Source organism: Sorex fumeus, unplaced genomic scaffold (assembly GCF_029834395.1).
Source record: "Sorex fumeus unplaced genomic scaffold, SorFum_2.1 ptg000063l, whole genome shotgun sequence".
Taxonomy (NCBI): Eukaryota; Metazoa; Chordata; class Mammalia; order Eulipotyphla; family Soricidae; genus Sorex; species Sorex fumeus.
In genome coordinates, this window is record NW_026606120.1 from 27,846,689 (window position 1) to 27,866,746 (window position 20,058).

General features: G+C 38.8%; 1 protein-coding gene across 1 annotated transcript in view; it reads right to left on the minus strand.

Moving 5' to 3' along the window:
• Nucleotides 1-20,058, minus strand: part of LOC130034972 (contactin-associated protein-like 3) — a 201,278-nt gene that overhangs the window by 21,251 nt on the left and 159,969 nt on the right. The window contains exons 17-22 of the mRNA XM_056126469.1: nucleotides 13,787-13,957; nucleotides 12,899-13,117; nucleotides 10,086-10,325; nucleotides 7,961-8,191; nucleotides 2,739-2,872; nucleotides 1,606-1,693 (exon numbers count right to left, since the gene is read on the minus strand). Coding sequence (XP_055982444.1) covers nucleotides 1,606-1,693; nucleotides 2,739-2,872; nucleotides 7,961-8,191; nucleotides 10,086-10,325; nucleotides 12,899-13,117; nucleotides 13,787-13,957 — 1,083 coding nt within the window. The remainder of the gene's footprint in view (nucleotides 1-1,605; nucleotides 1,694-2,738; nucleotides 2,873-7,960; nucleotides 8,192-10,085; nucleotides 10,326-12,898; nucleotides 13,118-13,786; nucleotides 13,958-20,058) is intronic.

The following is a 20,058-nucleotide window of genomic DNA, read 5'->3' on the forward strand; positions in this document are numbered from 1 at the left end:
GATCTTCAACAGTTGCAACTAGAGATTTCACTTAAGCTGCATCACCACTTGTGCCTTGTCACCTTCACAAGAGCCCTGGCAAAGAACTAGAATTTGTAATATTTCCTTTGTCCATAAAATAAGAAATCATAATATTTGTCCATTGTCTGACCAAAAGTCATGATAGAATTTACAGTTACTGTGTATTTTTATTATCCATTCATGGGCTTTTCCTAATCTCAAGTTTTAACTAATGCACATGTATACAACTGGGATGTCCAGAACAGGAGTAGCAACAAGGTATAGTAACATTACTCTTAACAGTATACAGAGATATTATTCATAACAGTATAAGTCATAGTGCCTAAATAATCGTTTTAAAATTGGGGTAAAATAAATGACCTAAAGAAACAGTATATCATTGACTGAAAAGATAATACAGACTCTTTTGAACTATTGATCACAAAATATGAAGTATAGCAGAAGTAATAAACAGCCACAAAGGGTTTTCCCCCATAACACTTAAATCTCAATAAAATTAATATCTTATATATGATCCAGAAAGATAAACTATGCCTTTCAAAGCTTATTTTAAACTAATTCTTGATGAAAAGGTAAAATTTAAATGTATAATGAGTTTTATATCCAGAGGTGAAGAGACAGTACAGTGGGTGGGGCATTTTCCTCGCATGCAGGCAGCTTGGGTCTCATTGCTGGGCCACCTATTGTCCTTTGACGCCTCCCAGGAGTAATCCTTGAGGCCAGAGTGAGGAGTTAGTCTGAGCACAACTGGGTGGGTCCAAAAACCAAAGGGAAAAAATCATCTTCAAATAAGAGATTATCATGAATCTGAAGAGAGTGAATAGTGGTCATGAAGGTATTTTGTAGAATATCACATCTGTAATTTGCTACTGTAGCACTGTCCTCCTGTTGTTCACCGATTTGCTTGAGCGAGCACCAGTAACATCTCCATTGTGAGACTTGTTGTTACTGATTTTGGCATATTTAATATGTCACAGGTAGCTTGCCAGGCTTTGCCGTGCAAAAATTGTTTTAATATATGGGGAAATACATGAATGAATATGAGTTAAGCGTAGGATGCAAAACTTGCAGTAGTCAATGAAAAAAATTCTTATTAAAAACAGGGGAGGGGACCAGAGCCATGGTACAGCACTACCTGGGACAATAAAGGCACCTCTCCTCTTCACCCCCTTCCCAGGCAAAACAGGACCCAAAGCATACTTATTGGCTAAAGTAAAAATCATCCTTTCTAAAGTGTAAAAATCTAGCTTTATCAATAAGTCATTTATTGATGCCTGATTTTTATCAGTGTGAGCTTGGTTTATAGAGTAGAAACCAAGAAGTTTAGTGTTTCCTAATTGCTAGACAAAAACAACCAACCTTCATTCTGCTTGATTATTAAGCAAAGGCTGTGTGTGGAAAGGTCAGAAGCACTTATTCTTGATTACTTGTCCCCGAGACAAGGTCACAGCTTCTGAGAATTTTTCACTCCCTGGGATATCATAAATATGAGAAGGAATTCCTTTCAACATGGCAAACACCTTCTGGGTCTTTATCCTAACACTTCAGATCCTCATCACGAAGTGACAGCATTCTGACACTTACCGAAAATTGTCCCCAGTGTCAGGAATTTGACTGCATTGAATTCGGTCCCCGAGGACAGGATGACATGTGTCCTTGTATTCTGGTTAACCTATTAGACGTCCACCAGCATTGTCCATTCAAAACGGTGATCAATTTTGATAATAAAAATGAGACAAAAATCATTTAAAAAATCAAAACATATGTTAATGATATTAGAAAGATCAAGGGAGAAAGCTGTTTTATAGAAAATTTTCATAATATATCAAATTCTACTCCACCCTGTCCCTTAATTTTTTCCCCCCCGGTTAAGTACCTACCATAGATATATAATCAACAAAGAAATGTAATGAAATAGATATATAATCAACAAAGAAATGTAATGAAATCTTAAAATTTTTCAAATCTTAAAATTTTTATTATTTTCAAAAGGAAATTTCAAAAAGGAGATAGTGTCCACTGTACTATCTCTCTAGTCTAGATATAAAATTCATTATACATTTAAATTTTACCTTGTTACCAAGAATTAAATTGAAATAAGCTTTGAAAGACACTGCTTATCTATTTTGATCATATGCAGACCATTTATTTTATTGATATTTAAGTGTTATGGGGGAATCTTTTGTGGCTATTTATCACCTTTACTATGATACTTCATGTTTTGTTCTCAATGGCCCAAAATAATCTGTATTGTACCATGTACAGAAAACAAATATAGTGATTGAATATATAGATTATTCTTCAAAACACTTTTCAAATGCATAATTTAAATAGTCATTTTAAAAATATATTCTCACTCTCAGCCGGGTCTTACTTTCTCTGTTGAATTAAAATACTGGTAGCACTGATTCTTTTGTCATCCAGTGGAAAATGTTCCCTTAGGAATGGGACCAATAGTCACTGTGATAAGCTGGACAACATTTCCATACCAAAGAAAAGGACAGCTGAGTATTTTAAATGGTCACATATTAATTACATTTAATAGGCTAAATAACAACTAATATCAAACAATAAAACATGCTGTTTATTGTCCTTGAAAGAACTATGGAAGTCTGCCAAAAGCATAGCTCTTTTCTTAGCATTTATTATCAAATGGACCACTTCTCTGAAAGTCACATTCTAAATCACTATTGATGCTGTTGCGTTTACTGTCTTACCTCTACAAAGACTGCGGCTGCTTCTCTGCTAATTGTCACCCGATGAAGTTTCCCATCAGCCATAGTTTTAGAGCCAAGATTAAAAATACCAGGTTCCTGGTGTCTGTCTAGTTTATATGTGATCTGCAAACTTCCTAAAGAAGGGGGAAACGGCATTTTAAACTAAAACAGAATTTCATAAAGAGAAAAGGAAAAAAACCCCTTCCAGTGTGAAACCTAAAGCTTTTACTTGTTGTTCAGTTCAATTTAAATCTAAATTTATTTATTTGGGCTCACCTGATAATTAATATTTCTATTCAATAGAGCCAGTCTGAGTTGGGGAAAGACCCAGAATCAGGCTTTCACCAGGCTGTTCGAGGCAGGAATAGGAACCTGCAGGTGGGCTTGTAAGAAAACCCAAGACAAACCAGGACTAAAATATGACCTGTGACCACTTAAAATTTCCACTGATCAGAACAGCACTCACTTGTGTGAAAAGGACCCCAGTATAGAATGGCTTTTTTTTTAGATATAAGCTTTTCCATCCTAAGAGACAGTAAACCAAAGCACAAGTGTTTATTGAACCTATGTCTTCTGGATTATGTCTGTGCCAGGGTTGTTGTAATTTACTGGATTTTGATCTTTTTGTGTACACATCCTGTCATTGTCACTGTCCTCCCGTTGTTCGTCGATTTGCTTGAGCGGGCCCAGTAACGTCTCCATTGGATACTTTGTTGTTACTGTGTCTGGCATATCCACTACGTCACGGGGAGCTTGCCAGACTCTGCCGTGCGGGCGAGATACTCTCGGTAGCTTGCCGGGCTCTCCGAGAGGGGCAGAGGAATCGAACTCGGGTCGGCCATGTTGGCTGCGAGCAAGGCAAACGCCCTCCCGCTGTGCTATCACTCCAGCCCTGAAGGCCAAATTCAGAGTGCCCTATTTTACTCTTAATTTCAATAGTAATGACCTAACTGTCTCATTTATATTGTGTTTTTACCTTTTGGGTCACACCTGTGGGTGCTCAAGGCTTAATCTTGGCAGGGCTCAGGGAGCCATGTACTATTGATGACTGAACTACATAGGGGGAAGCACACCACCACTGTACTATCTCACTGGCCTAAAATGTCTCTTTTTTCAGTTTTTCTTACATAAGGTAGAAACTTAAGTTAAACATAAGAAAATTAAAGCTTGGTTCTCAGTTAATTATTCATGTGGTATTCATATTACTAAATGATAAAACCTCTGGCAATAATACATTAACATTCACTTTCCATAAACATAACTTCTTTTAATGTTGCTTATTTTGATGCATTTTAAATCAGTACCTGAAACACTGAAACACTGTCCTCCCGTTGTTCATCGATTTGCTCGAGCAGGCCTAGTAACATCTCCATTTTTTGAGACTTGTTGTTACTGTGTTTTGGCATATTGAATATGTCACAGGTAACTTCCCAGGCTTTTCCGTGTGGGCAAGATACTCTTGGTAGCTTGCCAGGTTCTCCGAGAAGGGTGGAGGAATTGAACCTGACTCAGCCTGGCTGACTGCATTCAAGGCAAACCGCCCTATCACTGTGCTATCTGCATTTGCATAACTAAGTTTTGCAATTGCTCAAATTTTCTACTAATGTTTCTGAAGAATCAAGAAACAGGAAAAATAAGATAGATGTTAGTGATCTGCCATGATATGCAAATCCCTCTGAAGAGTGTACTATCACTCTTTTGTCCCTCTGCTTTCCTCCTTGGAAGGGAAACTTCCTCTTCTTTACTCTCTCCTTCTAAAGTAATCAGTGAGAGATAATAGCAAGCTTTCTGAGCACTCAGCTTCCACATGCTCAAGGAAGCAAGGTTGTAGCCTGATTCTTTTCTCTAACTGAGCATCTTAGACTGATTTGGTAATCAAGTGTTGAGTAATAACTCGCTTCGTTTTGGATACAGATATGACATAAATAAGTGATGAGTTAGGTAAATCTTATTCATCTCATACTTATGGATATCAGCATACTTTGTTTGCTTTCTTCTTTTATTTTTTTTTCGGGGGTGGTGGTTAGACCAAACTTGGTGGTGCTCAGGAATTTCTCCTGGCGATGCTCAGGATTTACTCCTTTCTCTATACTCATGTATCACTCAGGGGAACATATGTATTGCCAGGGATCAGAATACAGATTCACAGAGTGCAAGGCAAGCAGCCTACATACTGTCCTATCACACTAGCCCCTGTTAGCTTATCTTTTCTTTTCCGGTTTTACCCAGTGGTGCTCAGAGCTTACTCCGGACTCTGAGCTCAGAGATGGCTCCTTGTCATACCATGCAAACATTTGCACTGCTTGGAGTCAAACCCAGGTTAGCTGGTGTAAGACAAGTTTCTTTCATGCTGTGCTATCTTTTGGCCCCTTAAACCAAATAAAACTATCTTTTATGAGGTTTAATGCAGCTCCTTGCTTAGATGGAGGAAATATTTTATGTAAAAAATATCTTATTTCCTGGAAACCTATCCCTTGCTCATAGATCGGGAGGATTAACCTTACCAAAATGACACTACTCCCCAAGGCATTATACAGATTCAATGTGGTCCCTATAAGGGTACCCATGACATTCTTTAAAAAAATTGACAAAACATTCATAAAATTCATATAGAAAAATAATGTCCCACAAATAGCTAAAGCAATTCTTGGGGAAGAGTAGATAGGTTGCATCATCTTCCCCAACTTCAAACTGTACTACAAAGCAGTAGTAATTAAAACAGCATGGTATTGGACTAGAAACAGACCTGCAGACCAATGGAACAGAGTTGAATATTCTGACACAGCCACTCAAGTATATGATCACTAAACCTTTGTCAAAGGAGCAAGAAACGTGAAGTGAAGCAAGGAAAGCCTCCTCAGCAAGTGGTGCTGGGAAAACTGGATAGTTATCTGAAAAAAAATTGAGCTCAGATCTCTGTCTTGCAAGGTCCCTTGGGACCCTGAGGGAGATTCCAGAGTTAAAACTCTACTACTTAGTAACTCTCCATTTCCTTCCCCCTCCCTAGTAGAGCCTTAGCTGTGAAGCCCTTCCTTATTGGGATGTAAATTCTGAAACCATTTGTTGACTCTTCCCTGCTGGGATGTAAATTCAGAAACCATTTGTTGGCCCTTCCTTCTCTGTTACCTCTGTTAGGAACTTTTCCCTTATCCTCTTCCACCAAATCAAATTGAGCCTGGTGATAACCAAATGTCCAAGTTACCCAGTAGCCCACTAGCCACAATGCCTATGTATGTAAATGCTGATCTTTGAATCTATAGGCTAAGGAGTAATGTACTTTTAAATGGATTGGTTAAGAAAGTATATGTTGTTACAAATCTATTGGCTATGAAATGCACGGGCTTTGCTGTAATGGCCAGTGAAGGCCTATGTAAGATCCCCTTTGAAGAAGTTCGGGGTCTTGCCTCACCTATCTGACCTGCATGTCTGTGTAGGCGGCTTGACCCTGGCTAGCCAGTCTTACAATAAACCTTGCTTGCTGTTTGCAGTTTCTGGAGTCTTTTTGTTGTTAAAGGGAGATCAGGATCCGCGTCCTAACAGTCTAACCCCAAGCACAAAAGTTAGATCAAAATGGATTAAAGACCTAAGCATCAGGCCTGAATCCATAAGGCACATGGAGGAAAATGTAGGCAGAGTCCTCCACTATAATTGAAGCTAAAGGCATCTTTAAGGATTAAACACCACTGGCCAAGCAAGTGGAAGAAAACATAAACAAATTGGACTACATTAAACTAAGAAGCTTCTACACTGAACAAAAAAACAGTTACCAAATTACAGAGAGAGTCCACTGATTGGAAAAAATTATTTATCCAATACCTGTCAGTAAGTTGTTAATACATAGGATATACAAGACATTAGTAGATCTGTGCCAAAAAAATCCTCCAACAGCACCAAAATGGGGAGAGGAAATAAACAGAAACTTCCTTAAAAAGGAAATACAAATGGCCAAAAGACACATGAAAAACTGCTCTTCATCACTAATCATCAGGGAGATGCAAATCAAAACAACAATAATATATCTTACAACAGAGTGACTGACACACATCAAAAAGAACAAGAACAAGCAGTGCTGCTGAGGATGTGGGAATAAATGAACTCTCTTTCATTGTTGGTAGAAACGCTGACTGGTCCAGCCTTTTTGGAAAACAATATGGGCATACCTCAAAAAACTAGAAACTGAGCTTCCATATGAGCCAGCAATACCAGTTCTGGGAATATATGCCGGGGTGCAAAAGTGCACAGTAGAAATGACATTTGCACCTGTATGTTCATTGCAACGCTGCTCACAATAACCAGAGTCTGGAAATAACACATGTGCCCAAGAACAGATGAAGGGTTAAATAAATTTTGGTATATATACACAATGGAATAACATACAGCTGTTAGGAAAGATAATGTCATGAAATATCCTTATAAGTGAATGCACATGGACAGTATCATGCTGACTGAAATGAGTCAGAAAGAGAAAGACAGACATAGAATGACTGCACTTGTTTGTGGAATATAAAATAACATAAAATAAGACTAACACCCAAAGACAGTAGAGTCAAGGGCCAGGAAGATTGTTCCAAGGATGGAATCCTGCCTTACAAGCTGGGGGAGAAGACAGCCAGGATAGCGAAGTGATTACTAAGTCAATGATGGTTGGAGGGATAGCTCAGACTGGGAGATGTTTTCTGAATGTAGATAAAGGACCAAACATGATGACTTCTCAGTATCTATATCTAAACCATAACGCCCAAAAGTACAGAGAGAGTAAGAATAAAATTGTCTGCCATAGAGACGGGTTGGTGTCGTGTGGGGGTGGATACTGGGGACATCTGTGGTGAAAAAATTTATGACTGAAACTCAATTATGAAAGCTTTGTAACTATATCTCAAGGTGATTCAATAAAAAATGCTAATAAATTTACATACCAGATAAAAAATTTGTTTCCAAATTACCTGAAAAAGTCATTTAGATTATTACTGAACAGAAAAATACATCCTGGGAGTAGTTTTATGTTGATCTCATAAAATGATCAGCATTTTATGGAAGACTCATTTGTTTATTCATTAAAATGTGGACATTATTTACACTTATTTGTGACAATAAGTGAAGCCTAATAAATAGAGATGTGTAGGCCACCCAATTATGTTGCACCTTAACATGAAAAGAACCCATCCCTGCATGGTGCTAACTTTCAATTTCATTCTTTTTAGTCTTACACTACAGACACTCACCATTTGTGGTGAGGATCACAGAAAAGTATTCCTCTGAGAAGGCCCCAACAAAGAGCAGTAGGGAGGGAAGCCCTGTTGTCCTGAAGCTTATCGCGGTCTCTTCTCCTGTCAGTGTTAGATCCTCATGGGATCCAGTTGCAAAGGAGCTGGTGTTCGTGCTGGGGGTGTGGTGGTAAGGTCCTTGAAAACTGTAAGTGATTGATGAGTCAGTTCTTAAATATGCAGAAACCTCTGGAATGGCACACATATAACTGTTATATGTAAAAGCCAAAGACTTAAAAATTGAGGCCTTGTGATGTATAGTTGCAAAGCTATTCATGCTTGCATTTCATACAATGTTTCAACACCCATCTCTCCATCAGTGTACATTTCCAACTCGTTCCCTCCCCCACACCTCTTCTCCAACCTGCCTCAATGGCATACTCTTTTCCTCTCTGTCTCTGCCTTTCTGTCTCTGTCCCTCTCTCTCCTTTTGAGCATTATGGTTAAATGCAAGAGTCTTGATCTATTTATATTTAAAGACTACCTAAGAGAGAAAACAAGAGTGACATCATTTTTACATGTTTTCTTGTTTAAATTTAGTTTGGATATTTTGGTTTGGGGGCCACACTCAGCAGTGTTCAGGCTTCTCTACACTCAGTGCTCAAGCATCACTTAGGGAAGTTCTCAAGGGACCATTTGGTGCTGTGATTGAATCCCTTCCTCCTACAGGTGCAACTAGCCCTCAGATGTCTTACCTACTCGTGTGTGTGGGCTTTCACATTAAAAGTTTAAATTCTATTATTGGGAATGCTAATTCAAGTAGCCATCATGTATTGTTTATCCATTATGTATTGTCTATAATGGATAGCCAATGCTAATTGGGAAAATAGTATTTCAAAACTTAAAAATAGAATTACCATATTATTCAGTGATTGCACAGTTGTGTCATTACCTGAAGAATGTGCACATATCCATGTAAAGAGATATATTTATTAGACATGTGCAAATCCCTGCTCATCACATCATTATTCATAATCACCAAGGGCTGGAAACAATCTAAGTGCCCATACATGAATGAATAAATAAAGATGCTGTGTGCAGAATTCATGAGAGAACGTTATTCAGCTCTGAAAAATGAATTCATGTCAATTGCAAAAACATCGATGGCTCCAGAGGTTATCATACTCATTGAAACAGATAACTAAAAACTAGATGATTTCACACATGTAGCAGCTAAAGAAAATAAACAAATGAATAAATCAATTCAACTTTCTATTTATCTTCCTAGATCCAAATCAACTTGTAGACTATAGAAGCAAAATAGCATTTACCAGAAGGGAAGATGGAACTTTTCACTATACCTCAGGTTATGAAGTCCTTTATATTTATTACTGTGTATATATATATGATTATATATAAATTACTGTCTATATATACTAAAAACTACATAATGTTATAGACCAATATTAATTCAGTGTAAATAGTCAAAATTTGCAATATTGATACAAAATAACTAATCCCATCATAGACCCAAATCAAATGACATTGATTGGTAATCCAACATGCTTCGTAAGGTAAAGGCCCTCCCGTCGAGTGGGCCCAGTAACGTCTCTATTGGAGACTTTGTTGTTACTGTGTTTGGCATATCGAATACGTCACAGGGAGCTTGCCAGGCTCTGCCATGCGGGCGAGATACTCTCGGTAGCTTGCCGGGCTCTCCAAGATGGGTGGAGGAATTGAACTCGGGTCGGCCATGTTGGCTGCGTGCAAGGCAAACGCCCTACCGCTCTGCTATCACTCCATGAAATTATGTACATATTATATATAATATTATATTTTTTATAATTATGTACATATTAACTATTTGTAATATTTAATTGCACTGGAGTGATCCATGTGAAAATCCAGTTCAGACAGAGTTGGAGGTTATGGGTCTCCTCGTGACACTGCACTGAGGGGCCTCTGAGGACTGGCACCAAGATTTCACAGGATAGTCTTCGAGGTCTGCAAACTGAACCTGGTCTCTTCTCCAGTTAAACAGCAAGATGGAGACAGAGCCCAGGGAGATGTTTCTGCAAGCCATATACTACAACATTATTTTGTGTTTTCCATCCCCAGGAGCCCTGTCCCGGGTTCCACTCACCATGGAAGCAGAAGGGCCCATCATAAGCAGAGGAGGTGCAGTCACACACAAACCCCCTTAGCCTCTCCTGGCAGAGGCCTCCATTGTGGCACAGATGTCCATAGCTAGCACAGTGACCTGGGCATCCTGGATCCACACCTGGGGTCACTGTGGCTCTTTCTTCCAAGTCCAAGGCCAGCCCATTCAAACGCAGGGCCCGGATGCACCCCAGAAATCCTCTCTGCCTGGTTGCTGTACCTCCTGCCAGAGAAACAACCCAGATGTGTCATAGTCCTGTGTCTTGCCATGCTAATATTCCAGGGCAAATATATGACAGTACTAACACTAAAATACTGCCCCACGTGTTATGATCATATGTGGTTTTGAAAATATAGACTCTAGTCTATTTAAAAATCATCAAACGACAATATGGAAACAATATGGTTACATATTCTAACAGTATTTTTCATGTTTCATTTTGATTTTTGACATTCATTCCTTTATAAACAATGAAATATAAACTATCATTGTTTATAAAGGAATCCTTTCAAAGTGATCCTTTGAAAAGTGATCCTTTTCAAAATTTATACTCAATGAAATATGTGTGGAATACAGTTACATAATTAAAAATCTTTCCAATATATTATAAAATTATAGATTAGAATGCATAGAAAATATTACAGTTGTAATTTTGAAATATAAATATGCATTGCAAATTTATGTGCATTGTTTTGTAATCTTTGTGATTTATTATGTAATTAATATCATTATTGCTGGGCTGGAGCGATAGCACAGCGGTTGGGCATTTGCCTCGCACGCAGCCAACATGGCCGACCTGAGTTCGATTCCTCAGCCCTTCTCGGAGAGCCTGGCAAGCTACCGAGAGTCTCCCACCGGCATGGCAAAGCCTGGCAAGCTCCCCATGATGTATTCGATGCCAAACACAGTAACAACAAAGTCTCCAATGGAGACGTTATTGGGCCCACTCAAGCAAATCGATGAACAACTGGAGGACCATGACTGTGAATATGTAATAATATAATTTTATAATTTGTTTTGACTATCATATATTGAACTATATAATAATACAAATAGCATATCTAAAATTTTTCTTTATATAACACAAATATTTATATTAGAGATCTCTCTATTAATGAAGCTTTAGAAAGGAATCAAGGAAAGAGCAAAGAAAAAGAAATTTGAGACAATATCTATGGTTTAAGCTTATCTTATCTATCATAACAATCTGAAGCTGGATGGTTTGAATACTACCTGAATAATAAATACTTTCCATTGATCACATCTTATGTAAGCCTAAGACAATTATTCTTACCTGTTGGGGGCTAGAGCGATAGCATAGTGGGTAAAGCGTTTGCCTTGTGCATGGCAGACCAGGCCAACACAGGTTCGATTCCTCAGCCCCTCTCAGAGAGCCTGGCAAGCTACCGAGAGTATCTTGCCTGCACGACAAAGCCTGCAAGCTACCTGTGATGTATTCAATATGCCAAACACAGTCACAACTAGTCTTACAATGGAGACGTTACTAGACCCTCTCGCGCAAATCAATGAACAATGGGAGGACAGTAACAGTGACAGTTGGGAGCATAGGTGAAAGCTGGAAGCTTGTTTTAAAAACAGATCTGAGGGCTCATTCTAGAGATTCAACTCAATACTGGGATATGGGAGTTACCCAAAATGTGAATTTTCAGCTAAGTTCTCAGGCTTCAGTAATATTACCCTAGGGGATAATGTTAATTTGGAGTAGATTTTTCATAAATTCTTTTTTAAAATTTAACATTTCATTAGTTCTTTCTCTAGACTTGAAATCGGAAGATAGAGCTATTTAGTATAATCTGCAATAATTAATTGAAGGACACTCTAGCTCGGTAAGAACTAATTATGCTTGAAGTTGAATTTTATGATTCCATGAACTGTATACACACATAGTTTAACTCACTGCATGGCATTAGACTCATAGATGCTGGAGGTATACTCTGGCAAAACAGACTGTATGCTAGTTTGTGATTTTTGTCTGTATCTAATTGGGTTGTGTCCTTATTTACTTAGAAATGTCTCATGTAAAACATAAAAAAAAAGCCAAGTAAGAGTGAATCCTTTAATCTGCTTAGTTTCCAAATCACACTACTATTGTCTGAAATGTAATGTAGCGAAAATCATTTTTACCCCATTGAAGAAACTAACAGCAGTGAAACAATAAGCACGAAAATTAAGAGAGAATATTTCTAAGACTCAGATATTTAATGTTTAGAAAAGGATTATGAGGAAAAAGGAGAAAGCTTGGGCCCTAATTATGGTGCATGATATGGGACCAAAGGGAGGTGCAGAGAGAATTGAGGCTCAGACTGATGAGAGTCATTCATGGATAAACACCCTGAGCGATGTCTGCATGACCCCTCAGATCTGTTTCCCAGGAGACAGATGATGACTGGGTCCCAGTTACAGTGCATGTTCTCTAACTCCCCTGAGAGGCAAAGTAGGAGAAATAGACAAAAATGGTCAAGAGTTTTATAAAAACCATTGTTAAAAAGTGACTGAAAGAAATACAAATAGACTCTATCTATATGATATTGAGTGCAAACATGGGAAACAGTTCAATACAAGTTTAGAATTTTCTTTTGGTTGTATATGTGGTCAAGACCCTTGATCCCTCTGGATCTCCACCCAACACTATATGTTAAATATGGAGACCTGAGATCATGGAGCCCATAGTAGTATTGTTTTGCCATTGCTATGGTAACTATTTATAGTAACCATTGTCTCTTGGTCATTGAATCTATTCCAAGCACTGCATAGTTATGAATGACAGCACTCACCAACAAAGAGCTGGCTGTTGAATTGTAAGCGGGAGTGCCCATCAGCAGGGCCCGACTGGGTTCTGACAGGGAGCTGATCCACTTGGAGAGTTGCTTCCTTAATGTTCCTCTCTGCCTTCACATAGTGCCACCGATTGTCATTCAAGGGGGTAGAGGACTTCACTTTGACTTCACAAGGTCCATTTCCCACATCAAATGAAAAGGTCACTTCCGCAGAAGCTAGAAATATAGATGTGAGTTGCTTATGGTCATTCACAGGGAGAAAACATGACTTGAGTAGATGTGAGAAGAGTATGGTGACATGCTCGCTTAAAGGGGACCTTGGGCTAAAACAGACTGCCATTCCCAGTTGGCTTAAGAGCAAAATAAGTCTGTACCTGGAGGGAGAAAGCAAAACTATTTTAGCATATTCCTTCTCAGGTGCACTATTCATCTTGCTAAGTAATTACTAAATATTTAGTACTAAACTGAACAATTTACCTGGTTTAATATGACAAATGTATTCATGTAAAAACGGTTTAAATCTTCACATAACTTTATTGCATGCACTGTATGAAATTTTGGAAGCAAGAAATTAACCTCTGCACAAAACAATTATAATATACCTAATGAATTATATCAAACAGTTTCATAGCCTAGTAGGATGCTATTTGGCCCATTTGGTGTCAAATTCTGATTATACAAATTGCTATTCACAACACAAAATTGGCATAGGATATCACAATCCATTGCCTTACTATTGAAATGATTATTAACGATTATAGAATTTTAGTATTTAATAGAGAAATACAACTGAAAAAGAAACAGGCATCTTATAAAAATTAGGTCTATAAGGGGCATTATTAATAATTGGGTACTCAGTGGCTATGTCCAGATAAGGTCACTCACCACGCAGCTCCAGCCGGATGAAGTCTGTGATTCCCAGGTTTTCTACTAACACTCCAGAAGGGGCTGTGGTCTTAAAAAAGAAAGACATGTCAGCACTAAGTTCTCCACGGAATGCTGGGAAATGGAGGTATGATGTTTCAGTATTGAAGGAAGCTGAATTCCAAAACGAATCTGTTTAGAAAAAGAAGGGATACAAACAGTGAGAATAGGTTCGTCCCCAACGCTGCGTCTGACCTTTCTATCCCTCAGGTCAGTCTTAATTCGAACCTGAGACTTCGCTTTCGCTGCCTACGTGCACCAGACGTTCTCTAAGACCCTGAGCCTATCATCCCTGAGCCTCTTCCTGTTCATTCCCAACACCTGATCTCTCCATCCCTCAGGTTGTACCCTTCACACACACCAGGTACCCATAGGGTGCATGGCCTCTTCCACAGTGGGCGTGGCCTCGCAGAAGTAGGCATGACCTAATTTTGGACTGAGCGGCCACAGGTAAATTAATCATACCCAGCAATCTCATATAACTCTCAGTCTCCATGCCACCTTACCAACATGAAGAAACAGTGCAAATGCCCACCATGAGAAGAGGATGATGAAAAGAGTCCAGAAGCCTCATTAGGTATTACTCACCTAAGGGACCTCTCTGATAAGAATTCAGATATGAAGTAATGAAGATGTTCAATGAACTCAAAGAAACAGTGACACAGTTATCCAATAAAATAAGGAGGACATGACGGAAACAATGGATCGGAAAATCGAGAAATTACAGGAAGAAATGAGAGCAGAAATTGGAAAGCTATGGACAGAAGTGTCATGATTGAAGGACTCGGTAGATGATATAAAAAATTCAGTGTGTGCCCTCAACAGTAGAATGGCTACAGCTGAAGACAGAATCAGTGAGCTGGAAGATCAGCTGCACGAAGCTTATAAACAAACAAACAAAAAAACAAAAAAACAATGGAAACAGACCTCAAAATAGCTCTAGAGCGAATCAGAGTCCTAGAGGATGATTCCAAGAGGAACAACATTAGAATCGTTGGAGTACCAAGGATCAGGGAAACAATCCCAATAAAAAAGCAACGATTAAACAAATCATTGCTGAAAAATTCCCAGAGCTGGACAATGCAGCCATTCAGATTCAAGGAGCCCAAAGGGTGGCAGCTATAAGAAACCCTAACAATAACACTCCAAGACATAGCATAGAATGGTGGATGCTGCTGATAGAGACACAATACTGCAAGCAGCAAGGTCAAAGAAGTAAATCACATACAAAGGAGCACCTCTTAGATTCACAGCAGACCTATCAGAGAAAACCCTCCAAATCTGAAGGCAATGGTGGGATATAGTGAAAAAACTCACTGAATTGAGCACTTCACCAAGAATACTCTATCCGGCTAAACTCTCACTCAAACACGAAAGGAACGGTACACTATTTTCTGGATAAACAACAGCTCAGAAACTTCATAGACTCAAAACCAAACCTAAAAGAAGGGATAAAGGGGCTACTATAAGACAAGACAAACCCTACAAAGCACAACAGACCCTTACAGAAAGATGACACAAAGCCCCATAAAATAATTTCTCTCAATGTCAACAATCTAAATTCACCAATTAAGAGACACAGAGTGGCAAAATGGATTTAGAGATAGAACCCAACATTCTGCTGCCTACAAGAAACTCATCTGAACAGTCAGAGCAAACACAGACTCAAAGTTAAAGGATGAAAAACAATCCTGCAAGAAAAAGCTCCCTCAAAAAAGCTGGGGTGGCCATACTAGTATTCAACGACTTACATTTCAGGTTGAAAAAGATTAGAAGGGACAGTGAAGGCCATTTTCTATTCATCAAGGGATATGTAAAACAGGAAGAAATCACACTCTTAAATGTATTCGCACCTAATGAGGGAACAGCTAAATATTTTAAACAACTGCTAACAATTTTAAGGACATTGCTAGCAAGACAATAGTAGCCACTGGAGACTTCAACATCACATTATCACCTCTGGATCAATAAGAATAAAACTCAGCAAGGAAAAAATGACTTTGAAGGAAGAAACAGAATAGAGAGGACTTATAGACCTAAGAGGGCTTTACAGCCCAAAAAGAAAGAATACACATTCTTCTCCAGGGAACACGGAACATTTTTCAAAATTGACCACGTGCTAGGCCAAATAACATACCTCAATAGAATCAGGAAGACAGAAATAGTATCAACATTTTTTTCAAACCATGATGCACTGAACATAGAAGCGAATCACACACAGACATGGAGAACCAAATCAAACACCTGGAAATTAAACAACTCAACGTAGAACAATGAGGAAGGAAGTCAAGGACGAATTAAAAGGTACCTGGAAACATGAGAATGAAGACACGAGCTACCAGAACCTATGGGACGCAGCTAAAGCCACGTTAAGGGGAAAATTTATGGCTCTGCAAGCATTTCTCAGAAAGGAAGAAAGGGCCCACATACACACCTTGACTTTACAGCTCAAGATCTTAGAAAAGGACCAAAAAAGGAGCCCAAACCCGGCAGAAGGAAAGAGGTCAGAAAACTTAGAGTAGAAATTAACAACATGGAAACACAAAAAACAATCCAAAAGATCAATGAAACCAAGAGCTGGTTCTATGAGAAAATAAACAAGATAGATAAACCATTAGCAAGACTCACAAAGAAAGAGAGAGAGGGAGAGAGAGAGGGAGAGAGAGAACCCCAATAAACCGAATCAGAAATGAGAAGGGGAATATCACAACAGAAACCAAAGAAATTCAAAAGATCATCAGAGATTATGTTGAAAGTCAGTATGCCACAAAATAAGAGAACCTAGAAGAAGTGGATAAATTTCTGGATTCTTATAATCTCCCAAGGCTGAATCAAGAAGATCTAGAATATTAGAAGAGTCCTATTAACATCAAGGAAATTGAAACTGTAATCAAAATTCTTCCAAAAAACAAAAGCTCAGGTCCAGATGGATTCACTAGTGAATTTTTCCAAACATTTAAAGAGGACCTATTGCCAGTTCTTCTCAAGCTTTTCCAAGAAATTGAAGAAACAGAAACTCTCCCAAAGTTTCTATGAATCCCATATCTCTCTAAAACCAAAAAGAAAAAAGACATCACAAGAAAAGAAAAGAAAAGAAAAGGCCGTTATCCCTGATGAACACAGATGCGAAGATTGTCAAGAAAATACTAGCAAATAGAATTCAAAAACTCATCAAAAATATCATTCATGTGACTAAGTGGGATTCATCCAGGGGATTCAAGGATGGTTTAACATTCAGAAATCAATCAACATAATCCATCATATCAACAAAAGAAAAGACAAAAACCGTATGATTGTATCAATCGATACAGAGAAAGCATTTGACAAGATCCAGCATCCGTTTATGATGAAAACCCTCGCCAAAATTGGGATAGAAGCCATAGTTAAAGCCATCTACCACAAGCTTATGGCAAGCATCATAATCACTGAGGAAAAACTAAGAGGTTTCCATCTAAGATCAGGGACGAGACAAGGGTGCTCACTCTCTCCACTTCTGTTCAATATAGTACTGGAAGTACTTGCAATAGTGGTCAGGCAAGAAAAAGATATTAAGGGCATTCAGGTAGGAAAGGAAGAAATCAAGCTCTCACTATTCACAGATGATATGATAGTATACTTAGAGAACCCTAAAACCTCTACCAAGAAACACCTAGAAACAATAGACTTGTATAGTAAAATTGCAGGCTATAAAATCAATACCCAAAAGTCCATGGCTTTCCTATATGCAAATAGTGAGAGAGAAGAAAGTGACATGAAAAACACGATCCCATTTACAATTATGCCCCAGAAAATCAAGTACCTAGGAATTAGCTTGACTAATGACGTAAAAGACCTGTACAAAGAAAACTACAAAAGGCTACTTCAGGGAATAAAAGAGTACATGAGGAAATGGAAAAATATCCCCGGCTCATGGATCAGGAGAATTAACATGGTCGAAATGGCAATACTCCCCAATGCATTGTACAAATTCAATGAGATCCCTATAAGGATACCCATGACATACTTCAAAGAAACGGAGCAATTCATATGAAACAATAGCTAAAGCAATTCTTGGGAAAAAGAATATTGGAGGAATCAACCTCCCCAACTTCAAACTTTACTACAAAGCAACAAAGGCAGAGCTGCAGACCAATGGAACAGGGTTGAATATACTGATATCTGCCCCCAAATTTATGATCATCTAATCTTTGATAAGGGAATAAGAAATGTGAAGTAGAGCAAGGAAAGCATCTTTAACAAATTGTTCCAACAAAACTGGATGGCTACGTGCAAAAAAATGGGTTCAGATCTCTACTAACACTATGTGAAAAAAGTAAGATCAAAATGGATTAAAGACCTCAACATCAGACTGGAATCCATTAGGTACATTGAAGACTAGGGTAGCAAAACCCTCCACGATATCAAAGCTAACGGTATCTTCAAAGATGACACGCCACTGGCCAAGCAAGTGAAAACATAGATAGACAAATGGGACTATCTTAAACTAAGAAGTTTCTGCACCTCAAAAGAAACAGTGACCAAACTACAAAGACAGTGCACAGAATGGGAAAGTATATTCGCCCCATACCCATCTGACAAGGGGTTGATATCAAGGATATACAAAGTACTCGTTGAACTCCACAAGAAAAAACATCCAACCGAATCAAAAAATGGGGTGATGAAGTGAACCGAAACTTTCTCAAAGAAGAAATCTGAATAGCAAAAAGGCACATGATAACATGCTGTACACCACTAATCATCAGGGAGATGCAGATCAAAACACAAATGAGATACCGTCTCATATCACAGAGGCCGGTCCACATCAAAAGAACAAAAGCACCTGGTGTTGGCACTGATGTGGCGAGAAAGGGACCCTCCTTCATTGCTGGTGGGAATGCCGACTGGTTCAGCTCTTTTGGAAAATAATATGGAGGATTCTCAAAAAAGTAGAAATTGAGCTCACATTTGATCCAGCAATACCACTCTTGGGAATATATCCCAGAGAGGCAAAAAAGTATAGTCGAAGTAACATCTGCAATCGTTTGTTCATTGCAGCACTCTTTACAATAGCCAGAATCTGGAAAAAACCTGAGTGCCCGAGAACAGATGACTGGTTAAAGAAACTTTGGTACATTTACACAATGGAGTACTATGTAGCTGTTTGAAAAGACGAAATCATGAAATTTACATAGAAGTGGTACTACATGAAAAGTATCATGTTAATTGAGATGACTCAGAAAGAAAGGGATAGACATGGAAAGACTGCATTCATCTGGGGAACATAAAGTAACGAAATAGGAGACTAACACCCAAGAATGGCCGAGATTAGTACCAGGAATTTTACTTCGTGACTTGGAGGCCAACCACACATGTTAGGGGAAAAGGCAGCTCAGATAGAGAAGGGAACACCAAATAAAGGTGTTGGGAGCATCCTCCCAGGATGGGAGAAGCATGCGGAAAGTGGACTATAGATCAAACATGATTGTCACTCAGTGCCTCTCTTGCAAACCACAGGACCCAAAAGGAGAGAGAGAGAGAACAAAACGGAATTCCACAGAGGCGGGGTGGAATGGGGGAGATGGGGGGGTGGGATGGATACTGGGATCCGTGTTGGTGGGAAATGGGCACTGGTGGAGGGATGGGTATTTGATCATTGTATAATTGAAACCCAAGCACAAAAATGTCTAAGTCTGCAACTGTATCTCATGATGTCACACTATTAAAAATTTTAAAAAAAAGCAAAGTGCTGGAATATTGTGATTTCCTGACACAACACCCATTCACACAGGGCCCCAGCAAAGGTTTTGGCTCCACAGCCACCACTGACATCCTGGAAGGCCCTGGGGCAGCGCTGCCTGGGTCTATACTGGTGATCACCCCATAAGAGCAGTGACACAGGAGAGTGATATGGAAACTGTGTTGTTCTGACTCATTCCCTCTGACAGTTGTGTGCAGTATCAGTGAGGTAAACAGAGGTAGTATCAAGATCAGTTATGGGGTTCCAGCAACATCCAGACCAGAGATGTGGGCATGGAGGTGGATAATGGATCTACTTTTGATATTGAAGCAGTGAGGTTTGTTGATGAATTATATGACTTTTGTGAGAGTCTAAGGAGTAACAGGAAGAATGGCGTGACCATACACATAACTAGTAAAGTAAGATTGTTGGGTAAATATTTTCTTTATTTTTTGACATATTGTGTTAAAATATGCTGCCACGCTCCAGTTCCATGAATCTCAAAATAGTAACTTTC